The 16,971-nt window shown below is 37.7% G+C and overlaps 1 protein-coding gene across 2 annotated transcripts in view; it reads right to left on the reverse strand.

Annotated features, from left to right (window-relative positions):
- Nucleotides 1-16,971, reverse strand: part of KDM3A (lysine demethylase 3A) — a 30,005-nt gene that overhangs the window by 4,198 nt on the left and 8,836 nt on the right. For both annotated transcript variants that reach the window (XM_085314692.1, XM_085314693.1), the window contains exons 5-20: nucleotides 16,338-16,462; nucleotides 16,046-16,118; nucleotides 15,872-15,960; nucleotides 14,157-14,308; nucleotides 12,580-13,151; nucleotides 11,378-11,579; nucleotides 9,209-9,423; nucleotides 6,535-6,687; nucleotides 6,234-6,329; nucleotides 5,778-5,905; nucleotides 3,804-3,990; nucleotides 3,198-3,367; nucleotides 2,235-2,471; nucleotides 1,641-1,812; nucleotides 634-724; nucleotides 26-156 (exon numbers count right to left, since the gene is read on the reverse strand). In XM_085314692.1, coding sequence (XP_085170818.1) covers nucleotides 26-156; nucleotides 634-724; nucleotides 1,641-1,812; nucleotides 2,235-2,471; nucleotides 3,198-3,367; nucleotides 3,804-3,990; nucleotides 5,778-5,905; nucleotides 6,234-6,329; nucleotides 6,535-6,687; nucleotides 9,209-9,423; nucleotides 11,378-11,579; nucleotides 12,580-13,151; nucleotides 14,157-14,308; nucleotides 15,872-15,960; nucleotides 16,046-16,118; nucleotides 16,338-16,462 — 2,793 coding nt within the window. The remainder of the gene's footprint in view (nucleotides 1-25; nucleotides 157-633; nucleotides 725-1,640; nucleotides 1,813-2,234; nucleotides 2,472-3,197; nucleotides 3,368-3,803; nucleotides 3,991-5,777; nucleotides 5,906-6,233; nucleotides 6,330-6,534; nucleotides 6,688-9,208; nucleotides 9,424-11,377; nucleotides 11,580-12,579; nucleotides 13,152-14,156; nucleotides 14,309-15,871; nucleotides 15,961-16,045; nucleotides 16,119-16,337; nucleotides 16,463-16,971) is intronic.

Raw genomic sequence — 16,971 nt, forward strand, 5'->3', positions numbered from 1 at the left:
CTTTTACAGTAAGACAATTATTTACCGTATGCATTGTACATCTTGGGGCCCAAATCTGGTCGTACAAAATAGCTGGGAAGACGAGAGGCAAGGTTAAGCTTGCCACCTCTTCTAGTGTACTCTGGCAATGGAATATTCTTCATCAAATCATCAAACCTAAAGTAATACAGCAGGTTTATCGGACAATGGTACGCCATGAAAAAGGAACAAAACGGGTAAGGCATAGCACTGTGGTAGCTAAGGAAATTTAACTGAAATTTCATACTGAAACCTTGATGCTATTTCCTTGTGTCATTATCTTAGTATCACTTAGTGCAAGTCAGAATACTTATAAGATTAGCAAAAAAAATAAGCTTCAGCTGAACTTCAGATTTCAAAATGATTTAGGCTTTTAATCAATCACTGGTAATTCCAAGCATTCACTTTATTTGACAATGAACACGATGAGCTACATACCCATAAGCATTTGTCATAAAACTTACTTAGCATTTCCAGCTATGTCAGGCATCTTTGACAAATAGTTCATATGTGAGTTACTACTGCTTCTTAAAGCTGAAGCAGGTGTTAACAGTTCCTGCATTCTACTATCATTTTTTAATCAAACAAACAAACAGTTTCTTTGTAAATTAATACCTAGAAGGCATCATGTCTCTGAAGTCTTCTCCTGGAGGCCAGTCCTTAAGCTTCAGCACCATTGGCTCTCCTTCTTCTGTTCTCAGACGGCCTATTGTCAGAAGTTGACAGATATTTGTTTTTAATACTTTGTACAACTCAAAATACAAAGAATCAAGGCAAAGAAATTCTTATCTTAGTTTAAAATCGTGTTCCTTCTACAACTATTCATGTGGAACCAATACCACGCAGCTCCCCTGACACCAGGGTCAGGTATTAACACCAYGACAAATTTATCATGACAGCAAGAAGTTTTTAGATTAGGTATGGGACCTTTATCTGCTCCCCTSCCGAAGTATTTCCTAAAATTTAGCTTAGGCAAGTACTTTGTGTTTGAGGCTACAGCAGTTAATGATAAAGCCAAATCTCTTCAAGGCTTAAGTAACAGAAATTAAAGATAGAAGTGAGCCTTCCAGCTCCCAACTTTTTGCCTCAAGTACCAGATTCCAAAAGATTTGGTCAACAGATGAGTAAAATCAACACAAAGACTACCACAGAACCCCATGTGCCTTAGTAAGTATTAATTCTCCCTCAAAAAAGTTTGTTCCCAGAAGCAGAAACAAAAGGCACCTGCAAGCTGTAACAGCAAAATCCAACTCTTGAGTGTCAACCTCTACACATGCTTTTCTATGCTTTATTCACCTGGACAAAAGCTGAAAGGTGAACTTGTTGGGCTAGGGAGATCCCAAAATGTAAGTGTTTCCCCCAAAAGACTAAGCACAGCCAAACATGCTTCTGAAGGAGAGTCCTCAAATAAAAAACAAAATTTCTATCCAGTGAATCATGCTGCAAGCCTGTACGGTGAAGATGCACTGCACACACGCTGTACTTCAGGATGAAGAGAAAGCCTGGAACATCTTTGTATGCTGCTCTAGGCTGCTTCAGGATGACAAATTTACATTAGGGAGAGGTTACTGTTGCTGAATATCTTATCCACTGAAATGAAACAATAAATTTACACTACTTACTTGAAATATCTTCAAATCCATCCCAGAAATCTCCTACAGTAGCTCCAGTGATAATTTCATTGGTCCTGCAGTTAACCAGATCTACTTCCTGTTGGCCAAATTCTTTCCTAAAGGACTCTGGTCTCCAGAGTTCTGCATTTAATTTGTGATGCACTCCTGACACCATTACAGGCTATGAAGAAGAATACATATTGTAGAATTATTAAACACCAAAAATTCTTAATCCAGCCAGAACAGGAAATGCATAGAATGTATGGAACATCAAAACACAGGCACTTTGCAAATTCTGTATTTTGCAAAATGAATGCTCAGTCTGACATACCAAAATAATGCATTTGATCATCTTTTATTTCAAGCTGCAAAACACCTTTTTATTCAGAGTCAGAAGTTCAGCATTGTATTTAGAAACTGATCTGAAATACCAAAATACACATCCTTTTATCCAAGGATCTTTTCATTGAACAGTGCTCAGGTATTACATTTTATGAAGTTTTATACTGTTACTCATCATTGCAGTAARCTGGTATCTGCCCTTTGGTTAGAACACAAAATATATGAATTGAAAACGGGGGAAAAAAACAAAATCTTGAATACCTGTCCCTGCTTCCAGCATTCCCTGAAAACATTCCAATTACTTTCRTTGTTGGGATCCTGAAGACACAGCAAGCGGTTATCACATAACCAGTAGTGAGGAGTATCAAAACCCATTATAGTAGGCTTTATAGTCAATCCTTGAGGTTTCTTAGGTAAATCTGTAATGGTTCTATTTTGCACCAGAGAAGCAAAAATGTCATCAAGAATTTTGGGTGTACTCTTGAGACCATTGTCGGTCTGATTTAAAAAGAAGAGAGAACAAAAAAAATTGTCACTTTTCTGTTGTCTTTTCCCTTGCACTACAGAGTTTAAAGAATCTATACATGTAATATTGCAAAACAACATTGTCCTCTTTTGGAATTTTAAATTGAGCTCACAATCACATAGAGAAACAAAAATCTGCAGAACATCTATTCTCTAGAAACTTACCATCATTAAATGCCAATGCAATTTCTCACACTTGGTCTACAGCATTTTGGCATAAGACTCTGCTCTGATTTACATTTCAGCAACAATGCAGAAAACTGAAATGCAGCATGTAACAGGACTCAAGACCAACATTTACCCCACCATTTTGAAATCATATCTGTAAGAGCAAACAAAGCCCAGGAACATCTGAAGTGAACCATTTTGCAAACTGCATATCCAAAGACAGTTTCCCACCCACATGAAGAAGTTTTTAGTTCCACCTGTCAATTCCTTGACACTTCTTTTGGAGACTATCTAATGAACACATTGATCAATGCATCTGCCAGACACTACCCTGACTTAAATTTATCTGTGTTATCACTTGGTTCCCAGCCCCTCACCAAGTAAGTTTTGCTGATAGTACCATTAAGTTACCATTCAAGAAAACATTAAGTGGAACACTGTAGCACACATGTTTACCTGTGTGTATTGTATTACACACAAGTAATCTAACCTTGGTAACAAGTTAAACCAGTAAGCCAAAAATTCATATACCTTTCCTCCAGAAGAGTTCAACAGATTCCGCAAGAAACCCGTGTTGTTGTTGCTGACAGGTGTTAATATTGCACTGTTGAATGTCTGCAAGGCTGTGGCAGGCTTAGCTAAAGTAGGGAGTGTCTGAAGAGGCTTATTTTCGTTCTTTGAAACGGGGGTGAGGAGTTTCTCTAAAATGAAGAAAACAACACCTCTGAAACTGAAGCAAGGATTAATCCCCTGAACCACAACAAGTATGTTTTTTTTTCTCTTTATATATAGAAGTATACATTTCTTTATACAGATGACATTTCTTTTGCTCAACTTTCTTTGAAAACTTTTTGAAGTCTTTAAGATCACACACTTTAAAATGACTATCTTTTCAAACTGGACTTTCAAAAATATTTACATCACTGTAATGTTAATCCAGTTTTCAGTACTGGTATGCTAACCCCGCAAAATTTTACTCCCAGTCATTGCCACAGAACAGTTTCACAATATAGGCACTGAACTCCAGATCCAGCARTATCTTGCACTGAGGATGGTATAATCTGTCTGCTAAGATGAATCTATATTTTTCTGACCAATAACTAGTGAAAAGTAAACCCTTTGTGGTTACGCACATACCTTTGTTTTCTTTATTCACATTTCCACTTGTTAGATTTGATAGCCAACTTAATGAAGGAGAAGTATTTACTGAAGCAGCTTGTTTATTTCCAATCACTGATTTTACTGCAGGGTCATGTGTAGTGACTTGTGGGCTTACGACAAAATTGTTATGTTGAAAGCCAGTCCTCTCTCCAGCTACCAAGGTCTGAAAAAGCAAATTGAGAGCTTGATTAAACAYACACTCTACTCAAGGAGGGGAAAACAAACAGTATCAAACACATTTTCATTCTTTTACAAAAAAGCAAGCAAGCCTGGCTCAGGGTTCATAAGTCATCTGATCTCCAGAAGAGGTCAGTATTGTTTATTGCTATTGGCCAGAGACTAGGATCCAGCAGGAACTGGGGGCTCCTAAGTACAAGCACAGGCAACAGAGTCAGTCCCTCCTCAAGACAAGCAAACAGAGCAGAGTCTGCCAAACGCATTCTCTAGGACTGGTTTGGGAACCAATTACTATTTTAAGTCACTCTTCAGCAATTCTAGTGATAGTCAGAGTTCAGACCAGGGCTAAGCTAGAGGCCTTGTTCTGTAGATTTAAAACAAGCATCTAGAGCTCCTGTATTTTTTTCCTTAAGACGACAGCAAAAGTCTACTCATCTGCCAGCTCTAAAATACAGCTGCACAGGGRTTTAAGAGTCTCCTTGGCCAGCACTGCCCTTGCATCAGATATGTATATCTACATATCTTATGCAGTTGACTTATCTGTTTTTTTCTCCTAGGTGGTAAGTTAGCCAGAATACTGCTTCAGCCCATCATGCAGAAATCTCAGGTCAAATTCYCACTTTCTGCTCAAAGACCTTTCAAACAACAAACAACTCTGCACTTGTGTCTRCTTACTGTACTGCTTATGCCTGGTAAGGATTCCAGACACATGCCACATGACAAAAATGCCTCAAACTTCAACAAGCTTATCCTCACACAATCTGTGCAGTGATATAAAATGTAGTAGTATTTAACTAATTATACAGATAGGAAAGAGAGGTAGAAGGAAGTTTCAATACTGCTATTTGTCCAGGGTCACACAAGAAATCTTGAAAAACAAAAAACTGAAGCTAAGTCAGTCACAGGCTAACACTTCAACCACAACCATCTTTCTTGCTCTTCATGCTTCACATTCCTTTGTCTCTGCTGTTATCAACACCACCAAAATCACACTCAGCCTGCTTTTTAGACTCAAAGTAACACATTTATTTTTAAAAGTTTATGAATAATATGTAGCAAAATTAAAGTTATGTAATTTAAGAGACACTGGTTTCTGGTAAGTCTCCACAGAACTAAGTCATTAATTTGTGCTGTATTTTAGTAAAGTAGGAAATAATATATCCATTTAGAAACATAACAAATACACACAGAACTTTATCATTGCCTAATTAAGACTAGTTACCCAAATAACCTGATCATCTTTAAAAAAAAAAAAAAAAAAAAACAGTAAACTTCCCACCAGGGTCCTCAGAGAAATCATTGCAAGAACTGACTCAGGGCTCCAGTCATCTTTTTAGATGCTGCACGCATTAAGTCTCCAGGACCCAAGGGATATCCTAAACTCCTCAGTCATTCCGACTAGTATGTTCTTAACAGTTTTTATTTACTTTTTTTTAAACACACAAAAGTTCCTTCAATCTGATCTCATTTTCGCTTTAAAAACCCACCTCATCCAGCATTTTTCAAGGATTGGCTGCTCGCTGACATGTGTTTTAAAAGGACAGATTAAGATTCGCCCTAACACTTTCAAGAACAGCTGAACATAACAGATGACCCTGAACACAACTACTGAGCAACAACAACAAAAACCTACATGGTGGGGTTATCAGAAATGTCTGGGATTGGCATACCTACAAAATTAACTACTATTGGCTTCAAACAGAGGCAGACTGAGGCAAACCATCTATGGATATATTTCAGCTACAYATACATAGTGCGAGACAGTAGCAATACCTGTTTTGCATCCTCCTTTAGAGTTGGCTTTGATAGTGCCTTGAACTGCTTATTTGCACAAGGACAATTTGCCTTTATTCCCCATTTTGTTCTTACAGAGTGAACAATGTCACCAACATCATAGAGAGCTGAAGGAGAAGAGTCATTAATGAGCTCACATTTAATTAGAACATCCAGCATTCAACAACAGTGTGCATATTACACAGTTAAACAATAGTACAGAAACACAGTTCATCTTTAAATGTTGCTTTACTGTTTTTCATAAAGGTCAAAGATAATGAAATGGTATTGAGTACACAGACAGTTCCAGTCTTTGAACTGAAACCTTTTGACAATAARTATTAAGCTTTGGCTAACTTTATGGTTCAAAAAGCCCACTTTGTACAGTATCAACACCATACAAGACAGCAGAAAGCTTGCAATATTTTTTCCTCCCAATTAAATATTTAAAAATACCTTTTCCAGGAATTATTTGTGTAGGCATTAAATTCTCTGGTTCATGTACCTGCCCCTTCACACATTTAAACCAGGAGAAAGTATCTGATTCATCATCTGTAAAACATAACCATTGGACTGTTGAATTAGTAAGCCTTTCATCTTCCTCTGGACAGCAGCCATATATTCTAATATAACTGGTTTTGTTTGTTATTTCAGTAGTAGACCCGTAATGTTGATAAGACAACTCTTAACCTTTAAGTTCAAAATACAGGTTTCCTTCCCCCACCTCTCTGTTTGAAGTAGTAACATATATTCTCACCTTGATGCAAGCTTTTTTTCCTCATCCTGTAACAGTCCACGCACACACCAAAGCCACACTTAGAGCAGACCCAATGAAGGTTAAAGATTGTGGTGTCACAGACATCGCACATTTCTCGAACTCCACGAACTGCACGCTTCCAGGCTACTTGTCCTGTAGATCAGTCAAAATGTAAGTTTCAACAAAAAAAAATCTGTATGTTAAATATAGTTACATCAGAATAAGTATTTTAATTACACCAGGATTTTTTCTTTTCTTTTTTTTTCTTTTTCAGATCCACATTCGGACTCGTTTCTGATGACCTGCACCTGACCTTCACCACAAGAAGCAGATCATAGATCAACCCACCTGGGAAACACCATATTCAACTTCTTGCCCACCRGGACCTCCAGGTCCTTCTCYGCAAAGCAGCAAACTCATTTCACACTTCAGTTTTCTAATTTTGTCTTTCTGTGCTCATCTTGGTCTTTTACTTCCTCTCCATAATCTGCCCCCGCTTCYTCTTTCTGTAGGCTTCCTTTTCACACTCTGTGGCTAAAAATCTTTGTGACTTAACCAAACTTCTTTCTACACTGATCAATCTTCCATCTCACTGGGATAGTTTTGCTTTTGATTCTTCTACTTATTTGTTAAGGAACTGCCAGCTCTCCAAAATCCATTTCTTCCTTGCATTTGTCCTCCTTGAGATTCTTCCTACCAGTCTTGCCTCAGGGACTACTACTTTGACATGATTCTCCCTTGTAAAGCATTCCAAATTCTTTCCTCCTAGTCACTCTTGCTCAAGCAGCCTCGTATCTCATTCAGTAGCCTGTTTCCTAGAGTTTTCCCACTAGTAATACTTCATTTTAAACTCTTAAGATGGGTTACTTGTGATAGGCAGCAATTTTGCAGTATCTAGCAGGGTACTGAGAACCAACAGCTTTACCTACACTTTCAAAATGTTAACTTGAAGATAAAAGGGCTGACCCTGATGCACAYCATGCAGTGCAAAAAGGTTGAAATGTAAATGATCTCCCAAGATGCAGTACCTGAAGAAGAAAGGACCAACTATTTTTTTTTTTTTTGCTCTATCAGACACATTAAGATTGTAACTACAGATGCAGTTTTTTTAAAGGTCAGCACTAAAATCTGATTAAGATTTTGCATTTAAGTATCATCTAAACAACATTGTTTCTACCTGCCAGAGGTAGTACATTGTAACAAAACATTTTGACATTTTATAGAAAGGGCCAGTTTGTCAAAGCCACAATTTTTATGAAAAGGTATCATTTCAGTTTAACTCTGCCAAGGAAAGTTTACCAGAGTTTCAAACTGAGGGGTGAAGTGGGTATGTGCAACTCAGTTTCCTCCCATGTTAGTTGAGTACTTTGTTACTGAACTGTTCAAAGAAGAATGAGTATCTAGATTACAGAATATTTCTTTTCTTCCTCCATTCTCAAGAATTTAGTTCCCTCACTCTCACTAACCTGTGCTATGAACAATTAAACAGGAATTCATAACATTTTTCCACTGAAACCATCTCCAGAACTCACATCTTCTACAAAACTCTCCCCTCCACAAAAAAAAAAAAAAGCCACCCACACCCAAGTGAAAAAAGCCTTCCACACACCCTCTGTTTCATCTACTTCTGAAAGGGTTTTGGTATTTCACTTTCAATCTGACTACGGATGCTCTGTCTCCACAGGCCTGAACTCATACCAGTGCAAGTGAAAAGCAAAGCAGAGCCTGTGGACTTCAAGTACTCCAGATTAAGGCCCCACGAAGTTCAGCTGAGGAACATACTGGAAGCAAGCATTTCTGAAAGACCTAAGTATTYTCCCTCTCCTTTTGAAGTGGATTCAAACCAATGTTTTGTTTTGTTTTTTTTCCTTCTATTCAAATCTTGGGAGTGATTGATAGCACTGGCATTACATAGTCACATCAGTTTATGCAGAGCATTTCAAGTCTTTAAATCATGCTGCATCTGTCATATAGCTGCAACAAAACAAAGCAAAAAGTTTGAAGAGTCATTTTACTCTGGAAGCAAGATCACAAGGTTCCACGTCTGTCAGCTCCTATTTGGTACAGAAACATTCCTACATGGCTGAAAACCCGGCTTCTAAGATGCAAGGCTTGCCCTACTTGCGATAACAAAGCTCTGCAGCTGGTTACCCCAACAATACCATCTCTTCAGTCTCTCTATGCCCAGGAGGGCTGTATGAATATCCAGTTGAAAGAGTTCTACTAGAAAAATACAGGCAGCATTAGGTCCATAATGCAGAAACAACAAAATAGGATCAGAAAAAAAGCTTCCCCTTTGACTGCAGAGATTCCGTTATTTCATTTACACACTAAAAATAAAATAAAAGCAGTAAGGCAGCTTTTTGTTTTGTAGTTTGGGGGTTTTGTTCTTTTCCTTTTCACACTTAGTTTAATTCTCTGCAAAAGAAGTAGTTTCATAAATTCAGAAAAATCTAACATAGAAAGAAGGGTAGAACTATGGTTTTTTTTCCTCCATGAGCAAAGAGTTATTGAAAATTCACACTAGATCTTCACCATTATTTCTACTGCAGAATAAAGACTGAAGTCTTAAATGAAATTACCAAATGCACGCAGTGATTCACAGAAGCCAGAAGCTTAAAGTTTCACCTAAACCTCTTAAAATACAGATTATTTTACTATAAATGGCTCTTACTGTGTGGTTCAATTGTAGACATAACTTCCTTTTCAGATATCACCAGTTGACAGAAGTGGTCTCCGATGTTGGCTAGGATATACTTTGCTGTGTCTAGATCTAGGCCCACAACRTTTTTTGATAAAGGTAGCCACAAACTAATAGCCTCAGGGTCATACTTATTTGGAGTTAGGAAGCCTTCTTCACGCAGTAATCCATGTTTATTAAACTGTAGCCTGTTGAGAGTGGAAGGGATAAAAAACCCTGTCATCTCAAGTATTTTAGTTTCCATTCATTCCAACAAGTCTTGCCTAAAGGATAAACATGCACACTGTATGCCTATGCATGTAACATAACAGCTAAAACAGATATGGGTAAACATACACTTGACATTAGTGTTAAGTGCTAGATGAAAAGAAAGAGATAAATATTTTACTTAAAACTATTAACAGGAGTTCTGCACATATTTCCAGGAAGCTTTTTAATAAATACCATAGAAGAAAGTTGACTTCTGATGACAACTTGTGCTCCCTACAGTGCAAAAATGTGCATTGGCAATTGAAAACAAGACAAAAATTAAGACTTTCTAAATTTCATGTTCATAAAGCAGGTGGATTCCCCACTCTAGTGTTCTAAACTGAAATATTCAGCTGCTTTGAATTRCAGTCAATGCTAGATTTTTAACCCCTGAAAAGATGAATTAGCATAGTTTGTTATTATTCTAGTCTCATGTTTTTGAGCATTTCAACTCATGTCAGATTACACCAATAATTACTATAGTAAAACTATCCAAAGAGAAACAGGAGACAAATACAGTAAAAAAGCTTTTTTTTTTTTTTTTTTTTTTAAGAATTTTGCAACATTTCTGCTTTTACTTTTCTCTCTTCAAGCCTACAGGATATATCTTCTACCTGGAGACCCACAAGGCGGCCATTCCTCTGAAAAATAAAATCAAGGATCAGGAAGCTTCCTGTCTTCCTTGTGATAATAGGGATTTGTTTTTCCTCTCTAACATCATGAGTATTATCTTCTTCCCCTAAAAGCCAGTCCATGCCTCAAAGCTTAAATTCCTAGTGAAAATAAGCAGTAGCATGCAACATCTTGTCATGAAATCAAATAATCCATTAAAAGAAGGATTTTTATAGAACTTGAAAACAAAGAAAAGTACGTGTTTAAAATCAAATGCTGCAGTTTGGCAACATCTATACCTGGGCTTACTAGTATGCTTTATAAAGGTTTTTAAAACATCTGAAGACAGGATACACTTCTACAGTCTACTATTATAAGACTGAAAAGTTAAATACCCAGTGACTGACCAGCTCAAGAGCCAGGATCCCACAGGGGGATCAAGATCYGCAGATCAGGTTTAGAAAACCAGACAGCATTCAGCAGTCACTGAATTTTCTTCAGAATTGCCCCACTCACTCTCATCATAGCTGCCCCTGCTTGAGCAGGGAGGTTGGACTGTATGATCTCCAGAGGTCCCTTCCACCCTCACCCATTCTGTGATCTCATCCTCATTCACCCTCCTTGAGCACACAGCAAGCACACTGATTAAACATTTCTATGTCAAACCTAAAGACAAATTGGCTCAGGCTCTGAAAGTGTGAACAGGAACRAAAGAATGGAGCAACAATGTAAATTCAATGCTTTATCTGTCACTAYTCCATTATTCTTGCAAAAAGCCCCTGGCCACTTATTCTAAATCCTTCCACAACTGCAGATAGATGTAGGAACATTTTAGATGTCCAACTTCCAAATTTTTATGGGATGTGCATGGAATCTACTCTCCCACTATCTCCATTGCTGTGTTGTAGCATGGAAACTAAACTCAAGCTATCCTATTGGTATTCAGCACAGAGTATCAAATTAAGCAGCTTAAAGTCCTGACAAAGTATTTTCTATCCAAATGAAGCAACTGCAAAGTTTCTAATAGCTAGACAATATAGGTAACCTCTTATCCATTAGCTATATGGACCTGTAATTTAACAGCTACATACTAATATCTAGTAGTTTCGAACTAGAGACCTAAATGGGACCACACTGCTATTTTTTCATTTTGACCTGGAAAAGGTGACAAAAGCTATAGTTTAAAAAACAAACACAAAAGCACCGAACTCAATCATGACAAATTTGTTATTCACATTTAAAGAATATCAAAAATCTACAGCCAGTTAAAACTGCTCTTACCTTCTAAAGTGAAAAAATCGGCAAAAGACAGTGGAGTCTCTTTGCTCTTTGTTCTTTCGGTAACTGTCCAGGCGGCATTCCCTGCATTTATGCAAGTGAGGTGCAATATTATTGCAGGAACCATCCTGTACAAATGCTTCTCCACTTTGCTGCAGCTTCTTCACTTTAGAAGCATCTGCTAAAATTGACTTGCGAACCATTACTGCAGGGATAAACAAGTTTTACTAATTAGTTTCTCACACAAAAGTGAAAGCAGACATCTTTAAAGGAAAGATTTGCATCAACTTTTCCTATAAGCCTCACATTACACTGAAACAAACTTATCTTAAAATATTTGCAATTGACAAACTGCTTTTCAGGTCAGTAGAAACTTTTTCAAGCTGTAGTCCCACTGAAGTCAATTTTGGGACCCAAGCACCATTGATCTCTCCACAGAAGATCTATAAAAGTCTATATAAAATAAAAGTACTTCTTCAGCTATCAGGGCTGAGCACAGAACAGACCAAGGTGTGAGATGACTGTTTCAGAAGCACTGAAGCCAGATGTGCAAACTGACCATTGCTCAGACCTGTTCCTCCCCTTCAAGATACAATGGATTTCAGCATCTTACTGCAACAGATGCCAAACTTCCRTCTTCCTGCCCCACTGTAGGCGAGATGCAGCAGGGCACAACCATGACTACCTGGCTGGCTGTTTACCCACACTAATTATGGAACAGCACACTGTAATCCAAGCCCAAGTAACACTAGACTAGAAAGAAGAGGTGGAGGTATAGAGAGATTCCCAGAACCCAGGAAGCTGCACTGAGGCATAGGCAGCATCAGGAGTCCAGCTCCTTAAACTACGAGCCTTCCCATTCTTTGTCCTAKCTGGAAAACTGAGCAATAGGTAGAATTGAGCTACAGAAAAACACTGRAACAAGGTTGTTCTTAAAAAAGTATTAGTATTTTGTAACCTCTTCTGCTTTCCTTTCTTGTATATGTTTTGTAGCAATTTTATTTCTAGGGATTAATGAACCAACTCCAAGTGATATAAAAGAATTGTTACATGCCTTTTGTAGAAGAATCCACAGATTCCTCAAAATCCGTATCACACACAACTGAATTACATTACTAACTTTGTATATGTTAAAGGATACTATTGTATATAGCTACACAGAAACTAAGGACTTTGCAATGATAGGAAGCTTTAAAAATACTTACCATTATCCTGGATTTTACTGCTTCCAGTCCAAATGCTTTCATTTTCATTTCTCTCAAAAATAAACTCATTTGAATTTCTTCTAAAAGCAAATTCCATGTCTGTACGTTCCTCAATCCTGTTTCCTTTGTGGCTGTTCTGACTATTGTAATTGCTTTGTGATTTAACGCCAGACTCGGTAAAGGAGATAAGATGAGCATCTGATGTTGAGGGTCTACAATCCAAAGTCCTCTGCAGTTCAACAGCACTACTGACTCTGGGTATTGCTATGGAAGAGTTGAGATGTTGCAACTGCTTCGCAGAAATGCATTCTTTTGGAAAGTTTGTMGTGGACTTGATAAAAGGTTCTTTCATATTTTTTATGTTGGTCAGTTTTTCATTAACTGAGTCAATCAAAGATGAAGATCGTGTGTTTATCAAAGAGGTATATTTACCATTCTGATCATTGGGATTTTGTATTTGTTCTTTACATATATACTCCACTTTAGGAAAGGCAGTCAGAACTTCTTTTGATGGTTTAATTCCAGCATTAGGACAAGAAGGATGTGTTTCTGGCAAGCTTCGTCTACATGTGCTGAAACACATGACATGCGAAACTTAAATGTCCTAAACAGACATCAGCTCCTCAAATCTATTCACATTTAAAGCTTGAAAGAATAAAAATTTAATCCTTCAATCTGAATTCTGAAGTTTGGGATGTTAAGATTTTTGTGAAATTAAATAGATTTGCTTTTTGTTTAAGTTGAACAGGAAGTTACAGCTATAAATACACATGTAAGCACACAAGTTTAGGTATGCAGTTACTGTAACACCTTCTCTCACATCTAAGATTTTTTTTCCCACGCAACGGCTTCATAACAAAATACGAGTTAAGCCGCAGTCAAACAACTTACTGTGTTAAACACACTCTTAAGCAGGAATGCTAGTGAACTGCAATATGCAAGAAATTTTAGTGATAATGGTTTATATGGGCATTACAAATTAATATTGAGACAGTGAAACTGACCCCCATATAGAAAAACATCAGGTGATGATYTTTCCTGCATTTATTTTGCAGATACTATGCACAACAGTAAGTGAGAAAAATTACACTTTCTTTTAAGCCAAARCAAATTTGCCTGCTATCATGGTGTTTCTACCAGGTATGTTCATCTTTGTGACAAACCTGGGGGCATATGCACAGTATTCCAACCCTCAAATTCTGCAAGTTAGTAAGGAACTGTAGTTCACACTTCGGAAAATAGGWACATGATGCAACGCATCTCCTATAGTCAGGAGATGGAACAAAACAGCCTTCGCTTCAGGCCTCAGACCCCCTTTCCCACTGTGACAGCGGAAGTAGAGATTTTTTTTATTTTGTACATAGATGGTAGACATTTACTGGAGAGAAAAATGCCTTGACCACAGGACTGCTAAAGCTAGTTTTATAATGAAAATGCAGTATCAGCTCTAATTATTTCAAGGAGTGGGAAACTCTACACTGGAAGAGTTTGGCAATTTGTAACAATTAAGCCCAATGCTTTTCTCTGCCAATGTTAGAGAGTTCAGTTACTACATTTTCTAAAACACAATTCCTTACCCCTGAGGAGTTTCTGCACCAAGATTGGGAGGAGAGTTAGCTGGCAGGGGCAAACCTTGATGCCTTTGGTCTTTATTTGCAGGAGTACATCCTAGCAATGCTTCACCAAACACTGTTGGTACTGACTGCACATGTCCCTGATTGGGAGAAACCTGTAAGGGAGATTTAACGGTTATCAACACTTTAACAAAGAAAATACTGCTTCTCAGGATTGAACTTAAAAAGAAAGTACATTAACACACACTTCCTGGTATATGTTTGATAAAATCAGTCAAAGTCCATTCTTCACCCAGTCCCTAAGATAGTAAAACCTCAGTGTCCTTTTAAATTAGCAGTATATTAAAGTTTGTAGACTTTATTTTCCCAATTCACCACACAAATTTCTATTGGCCAGGGTGTGTGTGTAAATGGTGGTTAAGTGGTTGGAAGCAACATTAAGAAGGTGTAGAGATGATAGGAAGATCTGTTCTTAACTACCAGTACAATCACAACACATCTTTCTACATCAGCAGCAATCAGAATTCCGAAGTAGCTTTCAGGTCTCATCTGAAACGCACAGAGAAGATTAAAACTCAAATCAGTCTGATAGTTTTCATCACAAAAAAAAAAAAAAAAAAAAAAATCTAGATGTGAACAAGCTAAGAATTCAGACCATAATCTCTCTTCCACATTAGATTTAGAATATGCAGACTGGCTTTGTATGCATTGAGCAGCCTGACACAAAGAATTGCTGTGTACTAAGGACGTGAAAGATGTTAAGGGCTACATACAAACAAGATACTGGAGCAGACTACAGCTGCTTCATGCTGTCTTGCTGCAGACACACTCTTCCACAGCAGCAAATGTAAGATGGATCACTTTTCATTGAGGACTCTTATCTTGCACTTGCTACCTCAGGCTGTATCTCTGTGAATCTGTTAAAGATTTCTAGTAACAACATCTAGTCGTTAACTAGACCCATGTAGCACAGGATTGGCTGCAAAGCAGCCAAAAATAAGTCAAAAACAACCCACCACTCTAAAGCTTGATGAAGGCTGTTCCTGCCTAAAAAGCAGCCTTTGGCCTGAAACACTGGGACAAAATTATAAGGTAAGATCACAGTACTGTTTAGCCAAGCCATTGCTCTTCATTTACATTTCTATACCTACGTTATCCAGATCTTCCTTTGGCCTTTGAGACCAGTTTCTTGGAACTCAGCCATACTTGGCAGGTTACCCACAAAAGGAATTTAGATAGACAGGGAAGTACTAGAAAAATAATTTGGCAACTTCTCTATTAGAACAACATTCTTCTAGTATGCTGTGTGCCTAGTTTGACTCCTCAAAGCAGGTAAGCACTGCTATAGGTTTGGGGTTTAAGTACAAAGCATTTAAAACAAGAACATAAAAAACAAAGGCTTACACTTGAGGACACCCCTTCCCTTCCCCTCTCCAGGATACATGACTGAGCATGCTAACTCCTAAGCAGGACAAAGATGCAAAAAAAAAAAACCCACAGTTTAAAAAGCCCACACAACACACTAAACTTCAAGGCTCAACTGTTTTTCTCCAACTAACACAAGGCTTTACTCATGCCTAGACAAGTTTCAGAAAACTCAGATCCACCCAGGGATTATGTTCACTGTTCTTTTCTATCTAATCCTCATTTAAAATTATCCCAATGTAAAATACAACAACYGCTGTAAAACAGTCACATATAGCATAGTAACACATTACCTCAGGAGAAGATCTTGTGTGTTTAGCATCAACACATCCACCTGTCTCAGAAGACTTCCTTTTCATGCCTCCATTTCTTTTAGATTTATCTGAAACAGACAGCGATCAAGATTAATCTATTTTAACACAATGTTGTTGCTTAATATCTTAAGTATGAATAATAATGTATCTTACCACATTTTCCATTATTGTCATATATGATTTCAACATGAATTAACTCTGGATCAAGTGTTTTTAAAGCTGGAATCTGGGAAAGGAACAAAAACATGGAAAACTAATTTCACCAGCAGCATGAAGCAATACAGAAGCGTTTTGAGTTAACAGACTATACTGCACTATACCAATCCCTATCTATATTTCTCTACAATAAGGACAGAATCGCAAATAGTGGGAGGGGAAGTATACATAAAGGTATCCCATCCTTTTCTCATCGCAGCTTGCACAGCTCACACCAACTGGTTCTTACCTCCTGACAGTCAACTTCTAGAGTCCTTGTAGCTGGATTACCATTTACAACAACTGCTGTAAACCACTGGGTAGATGGATCCAGGCTATAAATTCTGATTCTTGAACCAATGATATTTTTGCCACCTTAAAAGAAATACACACACACACAAAATGCTTTAAAAAAGGGACCATGAAGACACTCACGTTATCACGGATTATGCAGCTATCAGCATGAGTTTATCAACAGTACTGCATGTGAGAGGCAAGTACACAAAAACTAAGAAGCTTGAGAACTTCCACATAAGACTCAATTAGCTGAAAGAAAAAAGAAAAAAAAACAAAACCCACATGATATAAGTACATTCCAGCTACTTCCTCCCCTGGAATAGGTCAATAAAGTTTTCTGGATGTTAAGACATGCAAAGGTTGGGCTGACCTTCAAATTTCAGCTAGTGGGACAGATCAGAAGACTTGGAAGAGGAGATTCATTGATTAGATGTGGAGTTTTACCATCTTTACAGAATAAGAAGTGACAATTTCCAGTACTATTTTCCTTTACAGAAAGGCAAGACTCAGCACTGGTGAGGTCACAGTACTCATCTATATCCAGTTCTGAGCTTTGCAGTGAAAGAGAGATACGGAGCTACTGCAGT

Source organism: Rhea americana, unplaced genomic scaffold, assembly GCF_003343005.1.
Source record: "Rhea americana isolate MKP2758 unplaced genomic scaffold, rheAme1 scaffold_41, whole genome shotgun sequence".
Taxonomy (NCBI): Eukaryota; Metazoa; Chordata; class Aves; order Rheiformes; family Rheidae; genus Rhea; species Rhea americana.